Consider the following 26,262-nt stretch of genomic DNA (forward strand, 5'->3'; position numbering starts at 1 on the left):
TTATGTGTGCCTTGGTTTTCAAGATGTTTTGGTTGTTCACTGAGAAAAATGTTTCTATAGATGTAAATGTGGGGGATATGAATGCTGGAATCTTTCTGTGGTGATTATATTGCTTTTGCTACCAGTAGCCCAGCCAAGAGGGCAGATTCTGAGAGCATTTTCACAGAAAATCAGTGAGTTATAACCAGCCACACCTGTGTGACCCAGCTGGCAGCCTCACTTCAGAGTACAGCAGCCGTGATACTTTGCTGGCAGCGAGGGAACGTGTTTACTTGGTGTAAGGGCACTGCGGATCAGAAACATGAATTCCGCTTTAAAGCAGTGGCTCCGTGCTACTAAGGGGAACAAGGTGCCTTTACTATCCCCCTGTAACCCTACAGTTTTATTTCTGTGGAGGCAGGGCCGCTCAGTTTGCTGTTTTTTGCGGCACACCGAGGACAGCAGCGAGCTGTGCGAGCAGCGCGGCGCCTCGCCTCCCGCGGCTCCCTCATCCCAGAGGGCGCCGCTCCCGCCGCCCGTATCCTTCCGCCCGGCCCATGCTGCCGGGCGGCCGTTTAACCGTCAGTTTTCAAACCAACGCCCCAACGGGCGAAGAAACGGCAGCAGCGGCCGGGGGTGCGGGGGGGCTCCCCGGTGACCGCCCCACAGCACCGAGGCCGCGGGGCCCTGGCCGTGTGGTGCGGTGCCGGGTGCGCGCGCAGCCGCCGCGCGGGGCGGTGTGGGGCGGGGCGGGGCGGGGCGGGCGGGCGCTCATTTCCTCCGCGGCCGCCATTTTGTAGCGCAGAGCCCCCGCGAAGAAAGAGCGGGCGGGAGCGGCGCGCGGGGCCGCGCGGCCGGCAGCAGCACGGGCAGGGGGGCGCGGGGCGGCGGCGACCACCACAGCCACCGGCGGCACCACCACCACCAGTACCGGCAGCAGCAGCAACGGCGGCGGCCACCCCCGGCCTCCGGAGCCCCGCTGGAGCCGGCAGCGCGGCGCGGCGGCGTTTCGCCCTCGATGTGACGGGCGCGGCCCGTGCAGCTGCCGTGCCGGGAGAGCGGCGCCTCCGCACCGCGGGCCGCAGGTGAGTGCCCGGCCCCGCCGCTCTGCTCCCCCCCCCTCCCCCCGGGGTGGGCTCCGAGCCCTACGGCTCCGTCCCTCGCCTGGCCGGGGGGAGGAGCGGCAGGGCCGTAGAGCCATCTTGTGCCAGGCCCCGCCGCCTCGCCGCGGCCTCCTCCCGCCGGACCCGGCCGCGGCCTTCCCCGGGGAGAGGGGAGCGGGGGCGGCCCGCGAGGGACCGGGACCGGGAGTGGGGCTGGGGGCGGCGGGGCCCGGCCGAGGCCTGCGGCTGCGCCTGGCGCGGGGCCGGGGCGCAGAAGGCGAAGGCGGGGCCGGGCCGGGCCGCAGCGCGGCTGCTGGGGGTGCAGTCAGCACGGGCCGGGGGGTCGGGGCGGGGTGGGGCCGCCGTGTGCGTGTGTTTTTATTTTTTTGGGAGCAGTTGGTTCAGGTGTAACTAGTAAACCAACACTTCGCATACACCTAATATTTAAATAAATTCTTACCTCTTCCTATTTGTATCCTGTGTTTCCCAAACACCCCACCGAAAGGCATACCCGCTACCAGAGCTTACAAAACTACAATGCGCTTTCTCTATTTAGTCTCCGTATTTGAATTGCAATAAAAACCCACGACTTGATGAAATTCTGCAAAAGATCTGTTAGTACCCATGACAACGTCAGGCACGGCATATAGTTTCATGTTGTTCGTTGCTAGGAGCAGATGTAGGAGTGGTGTGTAACAGCTTACATTTCTCAAAAATCAGGTGCTTAATGAGGGTAGTACGGTTAAGCTGTTCATTATATAAATCATGGAAAAGCAGGCTGTGTGGGAACAGTGTTTTCATCGGTTCCTGTTACTGTAGAAAAGAGCACTTTGTCATGTTCTTGCAAAATCTGAACTGCATAGCAGACGGATCATCTCTCTTTCAGGGGGCAGATGAATGATGAAAAGCATCTCGCTGCACAGCACTTGAAAAGTTACGATATTAAATTCAAAGAGCGAACACTTTAGTTGTCATGTTATTGTCTGTAGTTTCTAAATGTATCTGCTAAAGAACAGAAAGAGCTAAGGCAAATCACTGACGACTGAGTGATATAATCCGCCTGATGCTCGTAATGCTGCCAGAGAACACTGAGCTCAATGGTGGAAACAACCTAGAGCAATAATAAATCCCAAAGCTTTTTGTAAGTTTCTGTATGTCCTCAAACTGTTGCACAGGAGTAGGGACGTGAAATTCACACATACGGAAAGAATACTATTATTTATCCATACATGTGATCAGCCTAAATTTTCTAAAGTAACTTGTTGAATACACGTACTTACAGTAAGCTTTTTAGTGGTGGTATTTTTTTTTCTAGTTCTATTGCTACAAGGGAAAAGAAATGACAGTAAGACTAACTTCTGTAATACTGTGGCCTGTAACTTCTGTCTTCATCACTTCTGTTAAAGGATCTTATCTGAAAGCAAGAGAGAGCGTTTGTAAAGAGGTTTGTGTAGCCTGGTCTGATGCTGTTGTGGAGGATTAAGTGCTGGAGTTGTGTGCTGGGTATGGAGATGCAAGGTAGCCCAGCCTTAGATGGAGCATCAGACTTAATTTTTTTTTAGTCACAATTGTGGCAATGCTCAAGTGTTCACAGTTATATGCTGCAGCAGGGTTCATGAGCCAAGCGATTGGGCAAACTCACCTTTTTTGGTATTTGTGTGCTTCTGTTCCTTTTTGAAGGAACATGCAAATAATGACATCAGCTATGCATGATTTAATTGATGCTAACTGTAGTTCTGGGAAACATACAAAAATAATGTTTGTTGCCCTGAAGGACCTGATTCCAACTGAAGTCTTCAAGGCTGCTTCCAAACACTTAAAAAATTTTAGAATCTTTACTCCTTAAGAAAAGTATAATGGGTGAGGTAGGCAACCTAAATATAGGGGACTCCAGCATTCTCCTTCTTGAGCTATTCTGTCTTAGTGTGAATGACTGAGTTCAGCACAAGCAAGTTTGTGTTAGTAGCCTCTTGTGCGTACAGGAGGTGAAACAGGAGCTGCAGCCAGAAGTTAAAGCAAAATGACTGAGCAACTACTGTGGGAGGAGAGGACTTTTTACACTGGGGAAGCAATTCAGTGTCTGTGCTGAAGTACAGGAACAGGAAGCTGCCACTCATCAGCGAGATGCTTCTGCTGCATGCTTTTAGAAACTTCCCCACGTATTCTGATGTCAGCTTTTATTTTATGGAGGGCTTGGAATCTGTTTCAGCTGTGTACTGTATGTGGTGTGTTGTTTTTTTTTTTAACGATATTCTTACTTGGTGGAATACTGTGTATTTGACAATGGTTAGCATAGGTTGAAGGGAGTATGCTTCATTTGGCATGTATTTGTCTTATGGGCAGTGGCAGGGCTCTTAGCACTTGCACTAAGTATCTTAGGTGCACTAAAAAAGGCACCCAATGAATCGATTTAACTTTTGCAAGTCTTTGAGAAAAGTTTTTTTTTTTTTTGACTAAAGTGTTTGTTCGTTTTTTTTTCTTTTTTTTGTGAAGCTAAGTGTTGGCTACCAAGGAGTTGGCCATGCCCCTTTTCTGGTACATATCTATTGCAGCAATTTTACAAGTCTGTCAAATCCTCAATATTTGCAATTTTTTGTTGGCATATTGCAAAGGTGCATGCCTCTAGTAAGCTTGACTTCACTGTGAAATATGTGCTTGTGATGCTGTGTGTTTATGATCTTTTTGGGCTTAATATTTAATGTTATCAGTAATACAAAGTATGTATCCATTAGAGGTAAGGAAGTATGTCCAGTAAGTCAAGGAAGCGTGAACAGTTAGCATAACACAATACAATCCTGTTATAGTGCATACACACAAGAGGAGTTGAATTTGATGATGTACCCAAGTCATTTACTTGACACACTACCCTTACTGAGAAGGTAAAGGGTTTTAAGTTAACTGCTTAATGCTTCCTATTTATCAGAATCTTAAAAATGAGTGTTTAAAAAGAACTTGTTACTTTGGTATAGTCCAAATATTAGTGGTAGTGTTCTCAAATCATTAGCTTTATTCCAAAGAAGTATTAAAGTAGCAGCATAAATTGCTTTTATCACTTCTGTGTTATGCTCTGCCTTGTAAAAGGCAATGGCAAATAGTTATGGGCACATAGGAAATGCCAGTTCGTTGATCTAAACAAATATGGGCAAAGTTGGGTAGTTCACCCTAAATTAAATAGGAAAAATTGATAGGCTTTTTAGACACTAAAGAAAGTCTTCTTGGTTAACTTTTAGGGAAAAAAATAGTCTGACTTTATGTCTAGATTACAGCGGTATAGTTGTCATAGTACTGTATTGTACGCGGACTATGCATTGTGGGGAACCAGTATTTTACTAGTTTGATATCCCAAACAGATGAAATTAAGACTGGAAATGCAAATGTGTTACTTGCTGAGTATTTCACATCCAGTAGTAACTACACTAAATGAAACTCCTTTTCTTTCCCTCCCTTCAGAGTTCACAATGACGAATGAAGAACCTCTCCCGAAGAAGGTATGTTTAAAAATACTTCTGTGACACTCCTTTCCCCCCACCCCCCATTTTTATGACAGCTTGATAAATTGTGCTTCTCCTTTTGCTCCACAGGTTCGCCTTAGTGAAGCAGATTTTAAGGTTTTGCCTAGAGATGAGCTTATCCTAAGGTATAGTGACAGAGTTCTTGTTTTGCAATGCTTTAGCAAACTCTTGAAGATGTCACCTCCCACTGCCATTGCTTTTAACACTCTTGTTCTGGAGACCCATTTAGCCTTCTTGTGATACATTTTCTGTAAGATTTTCATAGTCTGAAATGTTTTCATTTATAGTTTGGGGGGAAGCACTTTCTGTAGGAAGAAAATCCTGAGCAGTATTTTCTAATCCATGAGTAGGAGTTATTTTTTTCTTTATTTGTGACTTTAAAAGACAAGGTTGCTTACATTCCTTGCTAGATAGCAAGTTACTTTTAAACATCACAAAAATGTCAACTGATTACTCCTACTGTGTTTTTGGTTATCTTGGTGCATTGAGTTGTCTTTTCAGCCTGTTCAGATGCTAACAATAAAACGTGAAAAATGAGATTTTCCCCTAGAGCTTGCTTAAAGAAGAGCCTGGTTATATTTTTTTTTTTTTACCTTACAGAAAGTCAAGGGCCACCAGGGAAAATGAAATAGGTGATTCTGTGATAAAGACCGCTTGCTTTTTTAAAAAAAAAAAACAAAAAAACAAAACAAAACAAAAAAAAAACAGTGAGAGAGACCAAAGTTTGTTTTACAGGATTTATATACCTGAATTTCCTGATTGATAAAGAAGGAACTAAGTAAAGTAGGCATCTGCAGGTCATTTGTTTATCTGCTTACAATAGTTTGTGCATTTGAGTAAACTTTAGATCTTGGCCCTTTGTACATTGTAAATTATTTGCATTTAACAGTCTCTCCAGTTGGTTAAATACTATCATCTCATAAATGAGTTAGACTTAAACTGTAGAAACGTGAGGATACAAGAAGTATAACACTTTGTTTGATCAGCTAGTCCCTCTTTTGGGGAAACTCCTAGCTACTACTGGAGTGACTTTTTTTTTCCAGTGGGATCAATATAGCCATTCTTCATATGTTTCTAACTGGCCTCAGGCTTCATCTGCTCAAATACCTGCTTTTTGGGTAGTAAAGAATAAGGTTTTCAAATAGTAGGAAAATGCTTCTTTGATGTTAGGTGATTTCGGTCTTAGGAACCTTTTACAGAAGTTTTCATACTCAGGATTGTCTTAGGGGAGTAGCAGACTTGAAAGTCTCCAAAGCTATGCTCAAAATTTCTATCAAAGCATAGCTTCTGTGTGGTTTGAATCCTGATTATATGAAGAAGAAAAAAATGTTTTCCAACTGTAACCAGTTTGTGTATTGCAATGGTTACTTTCTGCCCTAGAAGAGATTGATTTCTAGGGTTTAATAAAGGGAGAATGCGGCAGAATCTGCCCGAGGAGGTACAGTCTGACAGCAGCTAAACTGAGTTAATGAAGAGAAAGGAGGGAATTTGCTTGTGACAGCTGTGTTGCTATTGTCTTCCTCTTAGAGTAAACAAAGCAACTTCTGTTCTTAAAAAGGTCTCCTTATTGGTTTAAGGACAGTAGCTGTCTGTACTTACATGCCACTTTGGCCATGTTTCATTTGTTAGTACTCAGTGTTAAGGACACTTCTTTCTCTTTCATTTGAGTACATAACTAAAGGATGTATACTATGTTTGCTTTTCTTTATGACTTCACGTGAAACTGGTAATTAACTCTGCTAACTGCTAACTTCTTGTGTAGGTTGGAATAAGATGTTACATCATAGTGTATATTATTTTAATCAAAAGCACCTCTACTACTTTCAGACATAGAAAGAAAAACCTGTGTTGACCACCAGTATATCATCTTAAAATAAGAGTTGGAATTTGTCTTTTGGTCAGTGTGTTGGCAGGACAAATCCTTCTAAGACACTGGTGTATATCATCCATGGTTTTGGTATTATATGCATCATCACCCCTGTGCAATTTGCACTGGTAGAATACTTACATGTGCAAGGTGCTGTTTCTGTCAGTTCCTGTGCATTGAGTCAGAACTTAATTGTTCTTTTCCACAAAGCACGTAGCAAAAGTGAACAAACTTCCATTGACAAAGTGAGCAGGACAAACAGGAAACCTTTCAGTCTAGCCTTCTGGGGATTTCTTTGTCTTATTTGTGGCGATGGGCTCATCTGCTCTTTTCTCCTTCTCTTTAATGCAGTAGGTAGCTAGAAGCTACGCTGTCATTTTGTGGAGGAGGAGTCGCCAAGGACCTATAGCTAAAAAACTGTTTCAGTGTTCCCCTGATGGTTTATCCAAGTCGTTAGTATGTAAAATATTGAAGTACTTCTGTTTACACAAGCGGTTCTGATGAAATACAGTGCTTTTACTGACTTCCAACCAGCATGGACATAAAGCCAATCACTTCTGGAATGGCTGAGGTGCAATGCTGCCTTCAGAAATGTTCTCAAGAAACTGTCTTGTCAATATATTTTGTAAATATTTTGAGTTAAAAAAAAAATAAAAATAAAATAAATCTTGGTGATTACCATTACCGAGATGAATATACATCAGATATTTCTGTAGTCAAAATTACAACTACAAGTTGGGTTGAAAGGGAATCGGTCCCCCTTCACTAAGGGCCTATCTATATATCTGCTTATTTTTTGGAGCTTAAGTTACTTGTAGGAATGATCTATCTGATTTATATGGATGTTTTTAAAATTCATTTTTTGTTTTGATGCTTTTAGCTTCATAGATTGTTTTAATGGTTTTTAAAAAACGTAGCATGAAACAAGCCTACTTCTGATTTTTGTCTTTGTTGCTAGCTGTTTTGCCTGCAGTGAGTCAAAAACATTGCTAGAAGAGAAAATTATTCCTGAGATCTTTTGTAGTTGTACCAAAATTATTGAGACCATGCTTGTGTATGAAATTGAAGCTGCTGTGATAAGAAAAACTTCAATTTTTAAGATTTGTGGCTTGATTGTTGGAAGACTTCTCTGTGCCAGTATGGTGCTCAGAAGTTTGTTCTGTACAGTTTCTTAAATGTGAAAACTGTAGCAGTTCATTTCCAAGCACAAGGTTTTGTGCATTTTTACAAAACAAGATAAGTAATCTTGTCTGAGGTGTCACCTTTCTAGAGGAGTAGGTAGGCACATGACTTGTAAATCCATGACATGGTCTAATGAGCTCTGTGTTTTCTCTTCCAGGAATTCAGCCCTTGCTTAAATACTAAGGCTCACTGAGAGGTGACCTAGAGTTATTAGAGTTATTACCTCTGACTTACTTGGTCACCACAGGCCACATGTTTTCTTTCTGATGGTGGTCTGTTCCATCTGCATAACTTGTGTTTCAGTTCACTCTCTCTTTGTATAGCTTCTGTTACCAATCAAGAGGTCGCAGTTCTCAGAGAACTATTATTTTCAGGCTGGGGGACATAACTCAGAAGTTAATCGTTCAGCTATATTTGAAGACCAGCTTTTTTACTCTCTTATGTAATTCTTTCAAGACAAATACAGGTTCTTTTCAGATTTGCTATTTAGTAGACTGTTTCAGTTGCACTTTTTGAGGGTTGACATAGTTAATGTTGAACTTTTAGTGGTCAAATTATGAAACCTTTGTTTCTAACTATATTTGTTTTCAGAGCAGAGAGATGCTGAATTTAAGGATTAAGTGGGAACACTGGTGCTCTCCTACAGAGCTTTGAAGGAGTTAATTCATGCTGATTTCTTCTTCAGCTGAAGAGAGAAAATTTTCTTGTTGCCAGAAGGAAGAGACCATGTGCTTGCTTTTGTTTTTCACACTGATGTGATCTCACTTGCTGTTATAGACCAGATGTTTTGCAGGCCCTTTACTGGGCTGCTTGAGTTCACTGTAACATCAAAAATAATGTAGCTATTACAGTTTTGTTTGAGGTGGTATTGTTTTAGGTTAGGGGGGTTAAAGTAGAGTGGTTACGATGGGTCTGGCACAGAATAGGTGTGGAGGGAAAGAGTAAGTTGAGAGGGAAGGAATAGAAACCATTCCTTTCTGTAGTCTATAATAACTAAATTATTAGATCAATTTATTTCATGTTCTGGTATTGTACTGTAGCGAGGTATACACAATTAGGAGTACTTCTTGTAGAACACCATCTCCAAAACAGGAAAACCCTAATGAATACCAACCACCATCACCACCTCCCCTCCCCCCCCCCCCCCCCCCCCAGAAAAAAAAACCCACCCACAATCCATCCTGTGAACTTTGTTGGCAAGGCATGTAATGGTTAGCTTTACTCAGGACTTTATTTGCTACTGATTTGATGGTTTGTACTAAATGCAATGCTGTTTTTAAGTGTGAGGTTTTTCTGGATGGATCATTTAAATAGCATGCCTTAAAAGAGTTATTAAACGGATAGCGGGGCAATAAATATTACCAGCGTGGTCTTAGTTTAAATGAGCTGGAGTAACTAACAGACTGCAAGTTACACTGTTGTAATATGCTTCTGCTTGCATTGCTGCTCGCCTGGTAACAGATGTGTTGTCCTTGTGTTATGGTTTCTGTTAGAGTTTTGTTTTGGTCTGCTTTGAGAACGAGAGGCATCTTAGGTACTTAGCACAGATAACTAAGTCTTGGATTCTAATATTAGACATATTACAAGAATTTTTTAAGGTGTAAATTTTAGGTGGTAATGGACAGCTGTATTTTTATCCTTTTGAGTTGCAAAGTGGATTTTTTTCTGTAAAACTTTTTACCAAGTTATGTATCTCTTAATGTTTTCTGATTGTGATACAAATATACTCTGTTTAGGAATGAAATGTCTTGATTTAATAAACTAATCTTCAGGAAAATCTTTTTCTTTCTGCGATAGGTGGAAACAGTATGAAGCATACGTGCAAGCTTTGGAGGGCAAGTACACAGATCTTAATTGTAAGTTTGTAAAGTTTCAAAATGGTATTATTTACCTGAATGATTGTATAAAGCAGAGTGGTCAAGTAGTGTTTATAATTTCTGACAGTTCTAGAAAGATACTCTATTGTCACATTATTATTAAAAATAACAGTAATATTTCCTTAGGAATAGACAGTTGCGGTATTTGTCAGAAAAATCCCTGTTCCTCCTGGTGTAAGCTTTGCAGTTTTCTGAGCCATTTATTTTCTTTGCAGATCTTGCATGGCTTCTAAGTTCTTTTACTGAATCTATGGGACCATCTGTACCTGGACTGCTAGGAAAAAAAAAAGACCCAGAACACAACCCCACAAATATATGTATTTTCAGGATTTGTGCAATAGGAAGGAAAAGTTTTTGTCTACCAAAATACTTAGAATGTTTGTCCTTTCAGTATTTCCACAGGATTGTAAATCATGTGGGAGGGGAGATGGTGTTTGTAGAGTTAAAGGTGTAAAATTAATATCCAAGTGATTTTTATCTCATTTGGGAAGTTGAATTAGCTATTTGAATGTCAGTTTTAGGTAGTCTTAAAACTTTGGTCTACTTCAGTATTTCAGAAAGAGAGGATATGAGAAAACATCAGCATACTCTTAAATAAGAGTCTGAATACATTCTGGAAGTGACTGGATCACCAGTCCTAAGTCATGCAAAAGTAGCATCAGCAGCTAGAAGCTCTCCTGATTTCTATTCACCTTGTCAGTCAAAATACCCAGAGTCTTGGTGGCAGTGATAGCGCTGCTTTTGAAGGTTTTTTCTGCCAGTCCAGGCAGATGTTCCTTGTTACCTCTGTTACATCCTTCATCTATTGCCGTCTCTCATCTGAGTTTTGGAGAGACTAAAGTACAGCAAATGTAAGCAGTTGATTTCATCTCAGGGGAAAATGTTCTAATGTAGATAGATTTTTTTTTTTTAATGTTCCCAGTTTCTCAATTTTAGAAACTCAAATGCGTAACCAGCATTAGTTATCAATATTATTGAATTATCTGCAACAAAAAATAGAAGTAATTGTCCTGAAGTGAGTTGTGATGTTCTTAGTTCATACTTGAAGTACATAATTCTTGAGTAGTTGGGGGGGAAAAAAAAAACACACAAACACAACCTCACAACATAAATATTCCAACTTTCTATTTTATTTCTGATAGAGTGAATGTATTGTTTGTACCAGGCTGTTCGCATGTTCCCAGTAGAATAATTTGGCCTTCTCTAATATTTCATATATAAACTTTTATAAATGTTCATGGATCAGAACTCTTACAGCTGTGACGAAACTGCCATTTCTGAAGTTTTCCAGTGTCATTCCTACTGTTTACTCTGAGTGCTGAGATCGCTTTGAGAATTGACTGCTAATAGCACTGTTTTATGCACTGTGAATGTGTTGTAGATAACAAGACATTTCCATCTTACCTCAATTTCAGCCTGCAAGTAGTAGTGGTAAAGGACAGAGTGGTTGGTTAAATAAGCACTTTAAAAATTAATTCTTGTATAAGCATAGAAACTTTCAGAAGTTTAGTTTTAAGTCTTAAGGAAGGATTAGAAAGACATATTCAAAATCAAGCTTTGTCAAGCTTTTCTAACACTTGATCTTCTTAATCTGTGCTAATTACAGTCATACTTACTTAGCTCTCCTGTTTTTGAATTTGGTTTTTATATTTTTTTAGCTGTCTTTAGGCTTAAACTGTTCATGGGAGGATGCTATCAAATGTACTTTGTTTTATTAATTCTATTAGCTAATGATGTGACGGGATTGAGAGAATCTGAAGAGAAGTTGAAACAGCAACAGCAAGAATCTGCCCGAAGAGAAAATATTCTGGTCATGAGGCTGGCAACTAAAGAACAGGAGATGCAAGAGTGTACTGTAAGTATTTAGAGAGGATAAGGGTTAGCTTAGACTGTTACAGGAATATCTGCCCTTAAGAGTAACCATGTGCTACATTTTTCATACATCTACAGCATTCCAGTTCCTGTGCTTTAAAAATGGTAGGACACTTAAGCTTTCACTCAATCAGTGAAGATAATTTCTTAAATTTTTTTTTAATATTGGTTATTTTGTTTGATTTTTCAGCAGCAGCTGTGCTTGGAAAGGTATTGCAATGCTTGTTCATTTAGGAGCTGTGCTTCTTTACCAGAAATGTTACTTCTAACTATCACTGAGTGCAGGAACATACTGAAACCTTAGGATAAGATGTGGTATACTGAATTTTATTTAAGAGTTTTTATACTGGTCTGTATGCTGTATTTGGATAGCTAGCTTCTGCATCCTTTTGGTTAGGTAGGGGAAAAAAGCTACTGACATGATAGGAAAAGAGTTACTGACTTTTTTGGAGGGAATCCTTTGTCAGCCTGCTTTGTAGGGTTTCTGATGTTCTTTGCCCTGAATGTCTTTGTTTCTCTCTCCTTTATTTCCGTTGTTTTCTGAGGCTTTCTGTTTAGTTTTGATTCCTTGAAACAGCCTGTTGCCAATCTGGGGCTTCTAACTTTTTGGATCACCTTTTTAACATCGTTTCCACCTGCTTCTTTAACTGGCAGTTTCTGAGAGAAGATTGTAGTAAGTTTCTTACTGATGGTTTGTGAAACATATTCTTGAGAGCTTCTCTTATGAAGATTATAGGCTCTGTGCAACAGCAGTAATAAGTTTTGTTGCTTTTTGTTATTGTCCTCTTCTAGCCTTTCTTCCTTTTTTGCTGTAGGTGTCCAGAACTGTCAGGCATAGCAGTGTAAGGCTTAAATCTGTATGCATTATTTTCACTGCTCCTAAGACTACCGTAAGATGACATTAGTCCGTAGTAAGTACTGGTATGAAAAGAAAACTTGCTTTGCAGTGGTTTAAAAATAAAAATCACAACCACTGAGGTTGGAAGGGACTTGCAGATATTGTCTAGACCAAGCTACCTGCTCAGAGTGGGGTCAGCTGGAGTAGGTTACAGAGGGCTGCCCAGCCATGTTTGCAGTGTCTCCTAGAATGGAGACTACAGTCTCCCTGGGCAACCAGTGCCATTGTTCAACCACCCTCGCAGTATAAAGCGTTTTCTTATGTTTAAATGGAATTTCTTGTATTTCAATTTGTGCCCATTGCCTTCTGTCCTTTCAGTGGGCACCACTGAGAAGAGCCTGGCTCCGCCTTCTTTACCCCCCCCATCAGGTATTTATGCACATTGGTAAGATCCCCCTCAGCCTTTCCTTCTCCAGGTTGAACGGTCCCAGCTCTGTCAGCCTCTGCTGCTTTGTCAGATGCTCTAAACCCTTAATTGCTTTCATGACCCTTCTTCATTGGCCTCACCCTAATATGTCCATGTCTCTCTTGTACTGGGGAGCCCAGAATTGGACCCAGCACTCCAGGTGTGTCTCACCAATGCTGAGTAGAGAGGAAGGATCACCTCCCTCCACCTGCTATCAGCATTCTTAATGCAGCCCAGGGGTGAACATCACCCAGTTCAAAGACATTTTGGAGGACTTCTTGGCTTGTATTGTTCCAATGAAAGAACAGCAGAAAAATAAATCCTGTTGTGTGAACTGCAAAGCTAAACTAAAAGTTGTTAAATGATTTCATAAATGAACAAAAACTAGTCACCATATGATAAATCTGATATATCAAATAACATGTCCATAAGATAACGTAATTTTAGCATAGTTAACCGTGTTTTAAGATCAGTGTTTACATGTTAGATATACCAGTGACACTGAGTTATTTACATAAGCCTTGTTTTCTATCACATCTTAATTAAAAAGGCAGCTTTTATGGTGTCAAGTTGCTTAAAAATGCATATAATAAAATACATATAATACTTTAAAATACATTTTTCATTATTCTTAATGCATTAGTGGGACACGAATGTGACAAGCTTGTAAGTATAAAACAAGCCTTGTGAATTTTAAATAGATGAAAATGCAAAAATACAATACCATATTCAAATAACAGTAGTTGACAGATGCAAGTGCTTTTGCTGATTACCAGTGTGTAAAACAATTCACTATTTAAAATACACTAGTCCTGTTTTAAATAGGGTGTAATGGACTGTCTTGGTTGCTGTTCTAATTTGTGCCCTTCTTTTTAAAAGACAAAACACAGCAAAATCCACTTAACTCATAAAAGTTACCAGTCTTCTTGTTCTTAAAGATCTGAAGGTATGTATGTCAGAGTAGTTCTGGTTCTGTTCCATTCTTTTGTAGGAACAAGATGGTAGTTGAATACATACTTGCATCCTCTATTGGGCTCTGCTCGATCTAGCTGCAGAGTACCTGGGTTTCTTTTGAGCTAGGAGCTTACAGAGTCCGGTGTTGCAAACTTCCTTTGCATAGCTCATGGCTAGCTAAAGGGCTCATTTGCAGTTTGAGTTTAATAACTCGAGTACCCCATCGTCAGCAACAGCCTTATTCTACCTTCCCCATAGCAAGAACAACTTCCCCTCTGATCCTCTCCCCCAAACCCCACCCAAGAGAGGCTGCTGTCCTTAAGGATGCACAGGCAAGGTGTTGACTGCTGTCTCTACATGGAGCTTTACTTCTAGCAGGGGTGGTGGTTGCTACTTCAAGGACAGGCTTTGACCCCCCTCTGAAGCTACTGCTTAGCTACTGTAGTGGACAGGTATTTGGAAATTTGATCCTTGGAGTTTTTCCATGGAACTGGGACCAATAATGAACGGAAGCTTCCCGTGGATGCATTTGGACTGTGGTACTGAGATAGTAATTACTCTCCATAACTTCTTGTGGTTTAGGTTACAACTCTTGTTTTTCTTCATTATTGAGTTTCTTCCTTTCTACTCCTACTCCTTTCTAATCCTTTCTTATAAGAAGGATTTAAATCTGTGCTTATTTAGATTGCTTGCACTTCTTAAGCATCTGTTTTCTGTTTGAGTTCTTGATATCAGACGGTCTGTTCTGTGTCAATATCTTTGGACAACCTTGGCTGAAAGGCGTCAGCTGTTCTCAAGACCGTGAGAAGCAGAGGTGTTGAAAGCACTTGCCTGTCTTAACAACAAAAAATCCACCCAAACAAAAACCTGCACAGCGTGCTGTCCTATCTAGAATACTTCATTACTTTCTTGCCTTGGGTTTAGAGCAAACAAAGATAATACAAAGGTTACAGGCTTTTGAAAAGTATAAGGAAGTGTCTGCTTTTATGTTTGGAAACATGAACAGCCGATAGGTGTTTTGAGTGTTAGAACAAGAGTGTCTTGGAGTCTGGCAATGGTCATGACTATGCCTGTGTATGTAGCTCTAGCCCGAGGTTGAGCTGCTGGGCCTGTCTGTATGAGCGCAGATCACTGATAAACCAGGGGTTTCACTCTCTGCTAGTGCTAGCCCTCACAAAGAACAGCAGGCTGTTGAAATACTTCTGTTAGTGCAAACATCAGAAACTTCAGTGGGTATAACAGTAAATTAAATAACTTCTTACTCAATGAGTATCACTTTGTACATTTGTTGAGATGAAAGTCCTGTAGGGATAAAATGCTATCCAAGAAATGTTAGGATAATCTTACTTTGGGCTTCTGTTTTTTAAGTAATACTTGTGTGGGTGGGTTCTTGAGTGCTGTATTTCTTGAAAGCATTTTTTACATAGTGCTTTGCTCCCTTTCTGTTTCTTTCTGGACACAGACTACTATGTTTAAAGTTACATTGAAAAAATGCGATGATTGTTTCAAATATATTTCAGTAATACTAAATGAATGTGAAGTTAATTTGAAATATATTAGACATTGCAATAACTTTGAAGATCACATATTTGAAATAAAATTCAAGAATTGTTGCTATTTGTTAAATACATTAACGTGAGCTCTTCCTAAATCATTAAGTGGCTGAGATTGCTACTGCACATTTTTTAAATAAATAAAGATGTTTGTACTTATATTTTCACTATTGCTGTGTGAAAGATTTGATAAACAGTAGCTATATATACAGTGAAATGGTTAAACTGACTGCTTTTGACTGTGCTGCTTGTTTGAAGTAAAGCAAAGTGCTGGGGGAGACTTTTCCCTTAGTTTTGCTGGTGATGGCTTGTACTATTCATTGAATTTGTTGCTGTCAGTCTGGTCACAAGATTTGTTGGCAGCAGAAGGCAAAACCCTTGACCTTGAATTAATGTTTCTTTTTTCATCTTGTGTAACTTTGTTTACTTCTTGGTGACAAATGTGTAATAAAAGGAGCATAATAAATTGAATTTCAGAATGAACACTGTCAGTGCAGGCTGTTGTGATTTTTACTTATTAGCTGGATTCGAAACATGCACTAGCAGTCTAGTCTGTGCACTGCTGTGTAGTAGTCAGTTTTAAGATTGCCTGTTGTGATGAGATAAAAATTTGAGGTGCTTTCAAAAAAATTAATCCTGTTCAAGTATATTGAAAATTTTACTAATGAATGCTGATTTTAAAAGACAATCTCGTAGTTACTCCTGAAACTTCTATGACTATTTGCAAGATTTTTCTTATTGCAAGTGAATCAAATCAACTAAAATGTGGTTAATTGATGTATTAATGTTTTTAAGAAAAAAAAAGCAAACTTGCATTATAAGCAATTCCTTTTTTTTTTGGAAATGTGGTAAAAACTTTTTTTTATTGCTGCTTAAAAATGCTATCAACAGTAACTTTAATGTTTCAGAATAAATTTTCATTAAAGTTATATGGGAATTAGTCATCTGTTTTAAGCAGACAATTCTTTGTATGTTTTTTCCTCAAAAGACTGCAGGCAGTTTTAAAAGGGAGGGCAAGTTACAATGTTCCAGTCATTTTTTGGGTGAAGGTAAACTTACGTGTACAAAACAAGTCAGAAGATTTACTTAAAAGAATAATAAACTGCCTTGAAAGTAGCCTTGGCAGGGAGGTTGGGCGAACATGCATATTGATAGAGCCCAGATGGGCAAAAGTGATTTTTATCCTCCCCTTTTCAAGTTAGGACATGTTCTTACAACGTTCTTCATGTCACCTTCAGAATAAGTACTTGGAATTGTATCTGAATGACTATAAAATTGTATTGAATGATGTACAAATAAATATTTTTTCTTATTTTGTGCAGAATCAGATTCAGTACCTCAAGCAAGTCCAGCAGCCTAGTGTTGCCCAACTGCGATCAACAATGGTGGACCCAGCCATCAACTTGTTTTTCCTAAAAATGAAAGGTGAACTGGAACAGACTAAAGACAAACTGGAACAAGCCCAAAATGAACTGAGTGCCTGGAAATTTACGCCTGATAGGTAAACAAAACAAATACTCCCCAGTCAAGACTTCCCTGACAGTCCCACTACGAGAATGCTATGGTGGGACAGCCAAGTACTCGTTTCCACACCAAGACTCAGACGTTTTGAGGCAAAAGCCACATTCTTATACTGTCCAGCTTGTAATGCTTAATGTAAAACTTACCAGATGAACCTTGTGTTTCAGCTTTTTTCTCCCCCTTTGCTTCAGAGGCCTGACGGCGTCGGACTATTCTGAAGAAATGGCCATCTCCGAAAAAAAATCTTTTCTAGAACATGTAGACATTTGCAAAATTGTTCTATTTGAAGAAAATAGAGGGAAAAACAGAAGTCTTAAGTCTGTGGCACACTGTGTCTACAGACAGTTTGGAGGAGAGAGAACCTAGAGATTATAAATCATGAATTGAACATGTAAAATTCCCGTAAAATGTAGAAATGGAATATGCTTCGCTCTTAACCTTGAGCCTAGTGACTTATAGACACTGTAAGTCAGTTTTGCCAATAAGACTGTGGACTTCCTGCTTGTTCACTGAACTGCTGGGTCAAAACTCAATGAGGTGAATTTTGCATTAAAGAGTTTACTTGCTAAACAGCTCTGAATAGCCATGAGCGCTATTTGATATCACGTCAGTGGTAGTGTATACATTTGACTGTTAAGCATCTGGGCTCCGTAGCACTTGACGGAGCCTTAAGTCAATGTTGCTAAACAATAAACTGTTCTCTGGATGGTTGGTAATGCTGTGGACGCCTCAAAATTAGGACTGTACAAGAATGTACGTTCTATCTAATTGCAGGTTTAAAGTTGTTGGAAGCAGTATATATTTGATCACAACTAGCGTGTATAAGAAAAACTAGTTGTGATAAGTATTTCACTGCATGTTTTCATGCAGAAATGAGACTTTTTTCGATCTTCTATATTAAGAACTGATCTCAAGTGCTCAATACAGAAGGCACACAATGGCAACTGTTTTCAGTGTTGGTGGGGTGTTTTTATTCCTTTGTACACCTGTTTTTTTTTGTATTGCACTTCTATATAAAATGTGCCTTGAAATAGTTGTAATATATAGTTCAAGGAACACTACTGGTTATACTGTTGTATTGTGAAACTCCTGGGATGAACGAGAATCGAACAGATTGTTATTTCTGCATTGTCTCGTTCTCTGAAGAAAAAAAGACACTATTTTAACAAGCCACAAAAACTTAAATGCATGCATTTTCCTTGGTGGAATCAGTGAAGGAACCTTTGCTACTCTATTGATGCCTCTGTTCTTTTGTCCCAAGTTACTTGTAAGAGTAGCAATTGGGGACAGCTGGGAGTGCATGTCTGAGGTGTGTAAAGTGAAATGCAGATTTGGTATAGCATTTGTGTATTTTTTTTTATCTTAGCGAATTGAGTTCTAGTAAACTAAGGTTTTGGTTTTTCTAATCAGTTGGGCAATATTTTATGACTCCGTCTAATTCTAGAAAATTCAGTTTTAAATGAAAAAGATCCAGCTGTCACAGAAGGTGATGTATTCTGTTTGAATGATTTCTACTAAAATGGCACTACATATTTTTATCTTAGAAGTATCTCAACTGTTTGTGCTTTAGATGATTAACATGGGATTGAAGAGTAGTGTACTTATGCAGATTTATTTTTTTGCATGAGTAACGATTTAACAGCAAAAGAAAAGCCTTCAGAAAAACTTTCTTTTAAAAAGTGATACATCTGGAATGATTTTGCTATAGCAGTATCTAAGGTTTTAATGATCTAGCATCAAAACAGAGGTAAGACTTGCATTAATGAATTGTTAATTGTGTTGCCAAGCCATTTGTAAAGCTCACTATAATGTGCGGATAGAGGCATGCCATGCAGATTGCTTGTTTAACTTGGAGTTCAAAAATTATTTAAATATCTCTAGATAGAGGCTGGTTGGTTTCCTCAAGTTCTCAGGCTTTAATTGTGTGTGTGCAACTGAGACACAAGTTACTACCAATTTCCTTCAAGCAAAAGTATTAAAAGGACTTCGTCACTTCCATAGCTACAATATACTTCCATATGCATCATATAATTTGAAGTCACACTGGTGTGAATGTGGAGAATTCATACATGCAGTAGCTGGAGTAGAGAAAATTAAGTTTTATTTCCTGGTAAAGAATTGAGGCTATTTTCATAACTGGTTCTGATTTTTACTTTTTCTGGAAAGGTAAAGATATGATGATGTGAAGTGTTTATAGTATTTTCATTCTTTGCCCTCCTTAGCCCCACGCTGTGTTTTAATTATCCATCCTTGTATGCAACTAGTCTTGTTTCATGTCACCTGACCTAGTTCTTGAAAGAGCTGATGCTCCTATTCAAATCCCTCACTGATGTTCTTGAGGTAACATGTTGACTGCACCCTTAACCAGTGTTAATTCTGGACCTTACCCATAGGTAAGGGTGTGCAATATAATTGCCAAATGCGTGGAGGGAGAAATAAAAGGGTATATAATCAAAGGAATGGCTGTACCAAGCCATTTTAACCACTTTTATACATACGATATATGTTTGGATTAAGAATTAGTAGAAATGCCATTTGCAAAAAGTCTAGTTGTCTTCTGAAACCTAACCATTTAATTCTTACAGGTTTTGCTGCATGTATGTTCAAATGGATTTGTGAAAACTATGCCAAACTTAGTTTCAAAGTTAATAGGGATTACTTTAATAGCTACTGGATTTGATATTCTTGCATGTGTTGTATTTTATGTAAATTGCAAGGGGAGTTTATTTGGTGCAACACTAGAACATCTGGAAAAGTGATGGAAAGAAACAGCATTATAGGTAACTATGCAAATTTATATACAGGTAATAAATATTTTACATTTTGGCAGGAGCTAACGTGAAGGAATTAATGGGATTTTAAAATCGTCCCATTTCTAAGTACCTGGTACTTCATAATTCTGCAATTGACACTGTTTTTTGAAGGAGAGAAATGTTACGTGTCTTCAGCACTTTGAACTTACTTAACTTGTAGTGATGAATATAGTTACAGGAGTCTGCAAATGCCTGGAAATCATTGCATGTCTGCCTAAAAGCTTTTGGATTATGTCACATTGGTCAGTCTCCAAAGCGGTCCTGTTTTACACAGAATGAACATCTGTCAGAAAACTTGCATCTTAAGTGTGTTACTTGGATTGTATTAGATCAACACAATTTAAACTTCAAGGACCTGGCATTGGACATCACATCAAGAAAGAAAACAGGTTGCTGCCTTTAGCAGAGTTACAGGCTTCCAGGACTTTACACAGCCAGATTCCTTCTGGAGCAGCCCATCTGAAAGATTTGGGAGAGCCAATTGGAAAATGCTTACTGAGGCAGTCTTGGCAGAGCTTAAAAAATTGTTTAAGGCTTGAATGCTTAAAAGGTAGTCAATAAGGGAAATTACGATTTTAAATTCTTTACGTTGCTTGGGTGTATTGGTTGCAGGAGAGAACCATGGCTGTGAATCACAGTAGCAGAAATTTCCTACTCTACGTTCTTAATCCTCAATTTCTGTCTATTTTTTGTCACTTAAAAATTAAATGACTACCTTAAAAAAAAAAATGCAAGTCCTGCCATTGAATTCACAACAAACCTGTTTAAGTTCTTGTTTTTTTTTTTTTTTTTTGACAGAGCCTACGCTTCTGTAGAAAGACAGCTTCATTATGTTGCTCAGCCTTATAAAAGAACTGTTTGTGGTTGCTATTCTGACTTTGGCAGACAGTCATGAAGGACTTGAATTCTTAACCATATTATGGAGTCAGCCATATTGCCTATATATTAATTTGCATATTACTTCCTATAATGCTTCAAAATGCAAATTTATTCATGAAGATTAAAGATGTGATGTTACCTATATAGTAGAAAAATCTTGCCAGTTCAAAACACTTTTTTCAGCCCATTTGTTTCAGGAACTGGATATTCTAAAACATTACCTATGATCTGAATCTGTCATCCTGAATAGAGTATCACGTATTCCTTAATTTCCTGCCAATTTACTTTGTCTCCATGATGCAAGATGTGCTTAGCGAAAGCTGACTAGAGGAATCTTGAAACGAACTCTGTGCACTGCTGTCAAATACATAAATGGAGTTGAAAACTATGCATCTCATTCTTTAAACAAGAGCACCTGGACAACATTCAAATGAATGTCTTAGCCTCACAAAGAAGAAACGGATGTCACTATAAAAAATGAACGTAAGGTTTATATTTTCCCCCAAACAACCTTCTTCTATTAGTAAGTTCTGCTAGTATGATAAAGGAAGAAGGTTTTTGTTCATAATTAGATTTACAAGTTTTTATGCAGTACTTAATCTTTTCAATTACAAGGCACATCTTTAATCAAATATTTAACTCCATTAAGAAATAGCACATGCAAGATTTTGCAACTGATAATCCAGATGTTGGTATCAAAAAAAGAACATATGCTTATTCGTATTTGCAGTAATAAAACTTGCCTTCCACTTTATGGGACAGCGACAGAAGATCAACTGACATTGGAACAGCATGTGGTAACTATAGGGAGACTTTCTGCTATGACAATTATGTTGAGGCATAATGTTCCTTGAATTGTGACATGCAGAAATTGCATCTCCTTCTTGTCTGTAATTGTGATTGAGGAAGATTACTGAAGGTTTTGTATTCATTTTGTGATAGATGGCTCTTTCCTTTGCAGCCAAACAGGCAAAAAGTTAATGGCGAAGTGTCGAATGCTTATCCAGGAGAATCAAGAGCTTGGAAGGCAGCTGTCCCAAGGACGTATTGCACAGCTTGAGGCAGAGTTGGCTTTACAGAAGAAATATAGTGAGGAACTTAAAAGCAGTCAGGATGGTAAGGGATTTTTTTAAGAAAATGGAAGTTGCCTTGCACTTCTGCTAGCTTAATGTTCTAATGATATGGGTACTGTAAAATTTTTGCCAGAATTAAAGGGCAGTATCAAGTAAAATATGAGCATTGTAAGTCTTCACTGGTAGCCGTAATTTAAAAAAAAAAAAGACAATATAAACCTAACTTTGGGGTGCTGGTGGGATTTGCAGCTCCAGTAATTCAGGGTTTGAGTATGGAGCTGCTGGGTTTTGTGCTTTAGGTCTTGCTGTTTAATAGGGAATGTTAAGGTAAGCATGCAATGAAAACAATGCTTCTTTTTAACTCTGACACATTTTGGAATTATGTGAAGAAGGAAAAAAACACTTTAACAAACACTTTAATATGTGAGAATAATAGAAATGCACTTTTTGATGAGGTAACCGGATGAACTAAAATGTCCCATTGTGTTCACTGTCCAAATTCTACAGCATTATGAACTTAAATTGAAATTATCTGTAAACTCTGACCTCATGCGTAACTTAAATGGAGGGGAAAATGCAAATTAAAACTTCAGTTGAGAGTTCAGCATAGAATCAGTGTTCTTTGAGGTGCCTGATGGAAATACATGCTTTTTTGGTTGAAGGTTACACAACACGTTATCTGATTATTACACTAAATCTTTAGACAAGCTATTTAGATGTTACAGTGTTAACCTGGAGATGTTTGTTTCACGACTGATGCCTCAAATAGCATTGACTTGATTTGGCATTTGTCTGAGTAACATTCTGTATGTTTAAGGATAAATATTTTTCTGTAGATCATATTTTTGTGAGAAAATAACAGGATGAAGTGATACATAGTAAGGAAAATTTTTAAGGTAAATGATTCTGTAATTATGTTGGAGTAGTTAACCTCTTGCTTTTCAACTACTCGTTAGATAATAGTTATTTTAACGCACCAAGATGATCAAATTCATAACTGGAACAAATACAGGCATTCTTTAAGGATTTTTGCTCTTGAGTGTAGCTTAGTAAAGTAAGCTTCAGAATTGAAATATGTTCTTAGCCTCTAGTGCTTGTTCTCTATATGAATGAAGGCTATGGCAATCTTACAGTACAACTTTTCCTAGCTATTTTTTTGCCCATAGCAGTGAGAACACTTCAGGTTTCTAATTTTTTACATTAATCAATTTGCGTGTTATTTGCTCTGTTGTGTCAGTGATGCAATTGAATTCAAGACTCAGTGTTCCTTTTTCAGGACAAATTTGTTCTGCTCCAACATGCACTCCCAATTGTGGAAGATTTTTCTTTGTACATAAGAATTCCACAGGGTGTTTGCGTTTTTGTTGATAGAAGTGTCAACAGAAGTCTACCCTATTTGTGTCCCATTAAATAGAAGTGGTAAGAGTTGAAGTTCCTTTGAAATGTGACTACAATCTTTTGTTATTGTATAGGCTTTTGTCATCATTCAGACCTATTAGATAGTGATTTAGTTTGTGGTCACTTTTACAGTATTTCTGCTAAGATTTTACACTTCAGGTAAGTAGGTATGTTAGAATTCAGTTGCAAAGCATTAATTGTTGGAATTGAGCTGCTTTCCAGATATCCTCTTTTCTTGTCCAGAAATCAATTTCTTCTCATACATTCTAAGTTGTAGTATGAAAAGTATGTAGGTGCCAGTTCCGCATTTCCTCCTTCAGAGGCAGAGTATCAAAAATGGTGCATATCTGACGGCTGAAAAAGTTGAAAAACTTCAGCATAACGTGTTGTTACTGCGTTGTGATTGTCTTGATGATTCAAGCTGCATAACGGTTATTAAGTATTTGCAACAAATGTGTTTTCTTTATATAGAGTTGAATGACTTCATCATCCAGCTTGATGAGGAGGTAGAGGGTATGCAGAGTACCATTCTAGTTCTTCAGCAGCAGTTGAAGGAGACTCGCCAGCAGTTGGCGCAGTACCAGCAGCAGCAGTCCCAGGCCTCCAACCCAGGTACCAGCAGGACTCCATCTTCTGAGCCTACAGACCAGGGAGAGGCTGTGGGTAAAGACTGCAGCCGCCTGGCTAACGGACCAAGCAATGGTAGCTCCTCCCATCAGCGGACGTCTGGGCCTGGATTTTATAGGGAGGGTAGCAGCACAGAAGATGACTTCCCGGCTTCTCCAGGGAATGGTAATAAGCTGTCCAACCACTCTGAAGATAGAACTGGTAGAGGAGGTGGTAGCTACATAAACCAACTCAGTACTGGGTATGAAAGTGTAGACTCTCCCACTGGCAGTGAAAACTCTCTCACTCACCACTCAAATGACACAGACTCCAATCATGATCCTCAAGAGGAGAAAACAGTGAGCATGAAAGGTAACAGAACTGTGGGTTCTCGTCATGTCCAGAATGGTTTGGACTCCAGTGTAAATGTGCAGGGTTCAGTTTTGTAACATTTTTCTGCAACATTTTTATACAGTGTCATTTAAATTGGGAGAGGATACTGTCCAGAAGCTGTTTAAATTAGTGCATACTTGTCACAAATTTTGCCTTTTTGTGGGTTTCTTTTTGCTTCAATACCTCTGCCACTTTGGAAATTTTAACAGTTAATTACGTTGAATGTTGCTAAAAAGACGTTTGTGTAGCTCAAGTTATTTTTATATGAGTTAATGTGAAGTTGAAATGGAAATTATTTCCATAAAGTATAACATAAATGATGTCTGTACAAATCTGTGTATATCTAGAACCTGTGCTGTGTAAGGGCATTCTTACTCATACTGTTATACTCACACCACCTTCGAGATTTGTCATAATAGCTGTGGGTTTATGACTGCCAAGTTTGCCCAGTACAGTAGTTTTATCACTAAAAGATGGACTTACTGAAGGAGTCCCGTAGTAGTTTCAGTGTTAATTACAGTTTTTCCCACCATACATCTGTGCATTTTCTCCTTAGGTGACCGAATGTTTATGGATTGTGTGCATAGTTACTCAGTTTTTAAGAACTGTTGTATCCTGTTTATGCATATTGCTCTGTGACTCCAATATTATCTTACCTGTACTGACCAAACCTAAATAAAAACTTTTAATAATGTAATTTCCTCATGGTTCTGCATTGGCTTACCTGACTTATTTGTATGGAGTGTGTTTACAGTACTTGCTTCCCATTGACTCTGTTCCTGTGCCAACACCACTTGATACAGTTTATACCAAGTACCTGTGGTTATAGGTGTGTGTGCTATCGTGTTTCAGGCCAGCCTTTTAGTGCTTATTCTACAGTTTTTCTTATTTACATATTTTTTTTAAAAAAAAGTTAATAAAAGCGAATCTTGGAGTTGGAACCTGGCTCTTAAAAAAAAAAGACTAGGAGGTATCCTACAGGTAAATACACAAATTATGACACTTTAAGAAGGCAGTAATTCAGCATTTTTTAAAAAGACAACTCCTTTTTTTAAATGGCTTATGTGAGGGAAAGTTCAGTGAGCTGACTTAAGTTCAGAAATTTAAATATATACTTTTATTGTTGTTCAGTAGCAGTGAATTATGAAATGCTTGGAACCTGACCTTCAGGTGATTTTTTTTGTCTGCCAGTTTTGTGATGGTAACAATAAGAGGCAAGGGAAAAGTCCTGGCTTTTAGCACTGTTAAAGGGAAAATAGAAGTATTCAGCAGCATACTTTTTTTAGGCAGACTTAACTCAGTTTCAACATTTTCCTACCTGAGAATCTTGCCATTACGAAACGACTAATGCAATCCTTTCACATATAATCACTAGAATAATAGTAAATAGCTTATAGCTTTGCAATTCACTGTGGGAACAGCAAAACTTGACTGAAAGTAGTTTATTTTCAAAGTTATAGGAGATACTTGGAAATGTTATCACTGTAGTTTAAAGTAAAAAAATTCCTAGGTTGTAGACGGGTTCCCATGCTATATGAGAATTAGCACCAGCGATACTGCGGTCCAAGATAAATGGTTATAATTAAAATACTGTTGTTAGTCACTGTCACATGTGTTGGAAACAAATTAGTCTAGGTACTGCTGCTACTTTAAATTCATAGGGCTCAGTTAAAGATGCTGAAATAACAGTCTCACTGGAAGCATAAAGTCCATTTGCAATATGTTGTGGTTTTGGGGAACATTACTTCAGCTCTTATTGCCTGAAAAATAGTACTTATTGGGCAGTTGGGCATGTAGAAGAGAAGTGACAACATCTATCCAAAAAAAAAAAAGAAAACCAAACAAAACCTACTAGCATCTGGTGCCCAAAGTAATTTCTGGTTTAAAAAAAAATCCTAAATTTTTAGTTGCTGGTGATTTTAGTGCTTTATCACTTGAGTATCTGTAGTGCATGTGTATATATTCCAGTTACTTGTGGTGGAGTATAATTCTTAAAACTTTTTTTAACTTGAAAATGGTGGTAATGGACAATAACAATGACTTTATCTGATAATACGAATGGTAAAAAGCCTTATGGTGAAATCAGTGGTGGTGGTTCAAATCTGAAGTGTGAAAGCAACTCATTTTAAGAAGATGGCATCTAGTGTAACAGATTAGCAAGATGCAAAATGCTTGGAGTTGCACCAACTGCTATTAGTTGTGCTGTTAAGGTTTTTATTAAAAGTATGTCTTTCAGGCAAAGACAACTTGCCACTTAATGCTGTCTAAAGAGCATGTCTTAAAACCTCATGAAGATTTGAATTTTCTCAAGGGTGAGTGATTTTTAAATAGTTAAAAATGAAGTTTAGCTAAATAGCTTAAAAATACAAAACGGGT

At 38.7% G+C, this 26,262-nt stretch overlaps 1 protein-coding gene across 3 annotated transcripts; it reads left to right on the plus strand.

Annotated features, from left to right (window-relative positions):
- The first annotated feature begins 751 nt into the window (after nt 1-751).
- WTAP (WT1 associated protein) lies at nt 752-24,583 on the plus strand. Of its 3 annotated transcripts, XM_068676990.1 has the most exons (9): nt 752-1,064; nt 4,533-4,570; nt 4,664-4,719; nt 9,441-9,499; nt 11,248-11,375; nt 12,609-12,659; nt 16,526-16,704; nt 21,378-21,532; nt 23,359-24,583. In XM_068676990.1, exons 2-9 carry the CDS (start codon nt 4,541-4,543, stop codon nt 23,940-23,942), a joined length of 1,242 nt encoding a protein of 413 aa, XP_068533091.1. In that variant the 5' UTR covers nt 752-1,064; nt 4,533-4,540; the 3' UTR covers nt 23,943-24,583. The 3 variants fall into 3 exon arrangements, with proteins under 3 accessions (XP_068533091.1, XP_068533093.1, XP_068533092.1); XM_068676991.1 differs by lacking the exon at nt 12,609-12,659 and having other exon boundaries at nt 755-1,064; XM_068676992.1 differs by lacking the exons at nt 12,609-12,659; nt 21,378-21,532; nt 23,359-24,583 and adding an exon at nt 16,892-17,440.
- Nucleotides 24,584-26,262: the final 1,679 nt, after the last annotated feature.

The sequence above is a fragment of the Anas acuta genome, chromosome 3, assembly GCF_963932015.1.
Source record: "Anas acuta chromosome 3, bAnaAcu1.1, whole genome shotgun sequence".
NCBI lineage: Eukaryota > Metazoa > Chordata > Aves > Anseriformes > Anatidae > Anas > Anas acuta.

Bases quoted from the DNA above. Each gene is read 5' to 3' on its own strand.
- WTAP (XM_068676990.1), top strand. From the start codon at position 4,541: ATGACGAATGAAGAACCTCTCCCGAAGAAG. The intron at 16,705-21,377 runs GTAAACAAAACA...TTTCCTTTGCAG, and splicing joins TGGAAATTTACGCCTGATAG to CCAAACAGGCAAAAAGTTAA. The intron at 21,533-23,358 runs GTAAGGGATTTT...TTCTTTATATAG, and splicing joins ACTTAAAAGCAGTCAGGATG to AGTTGAATGACTTCATCATC.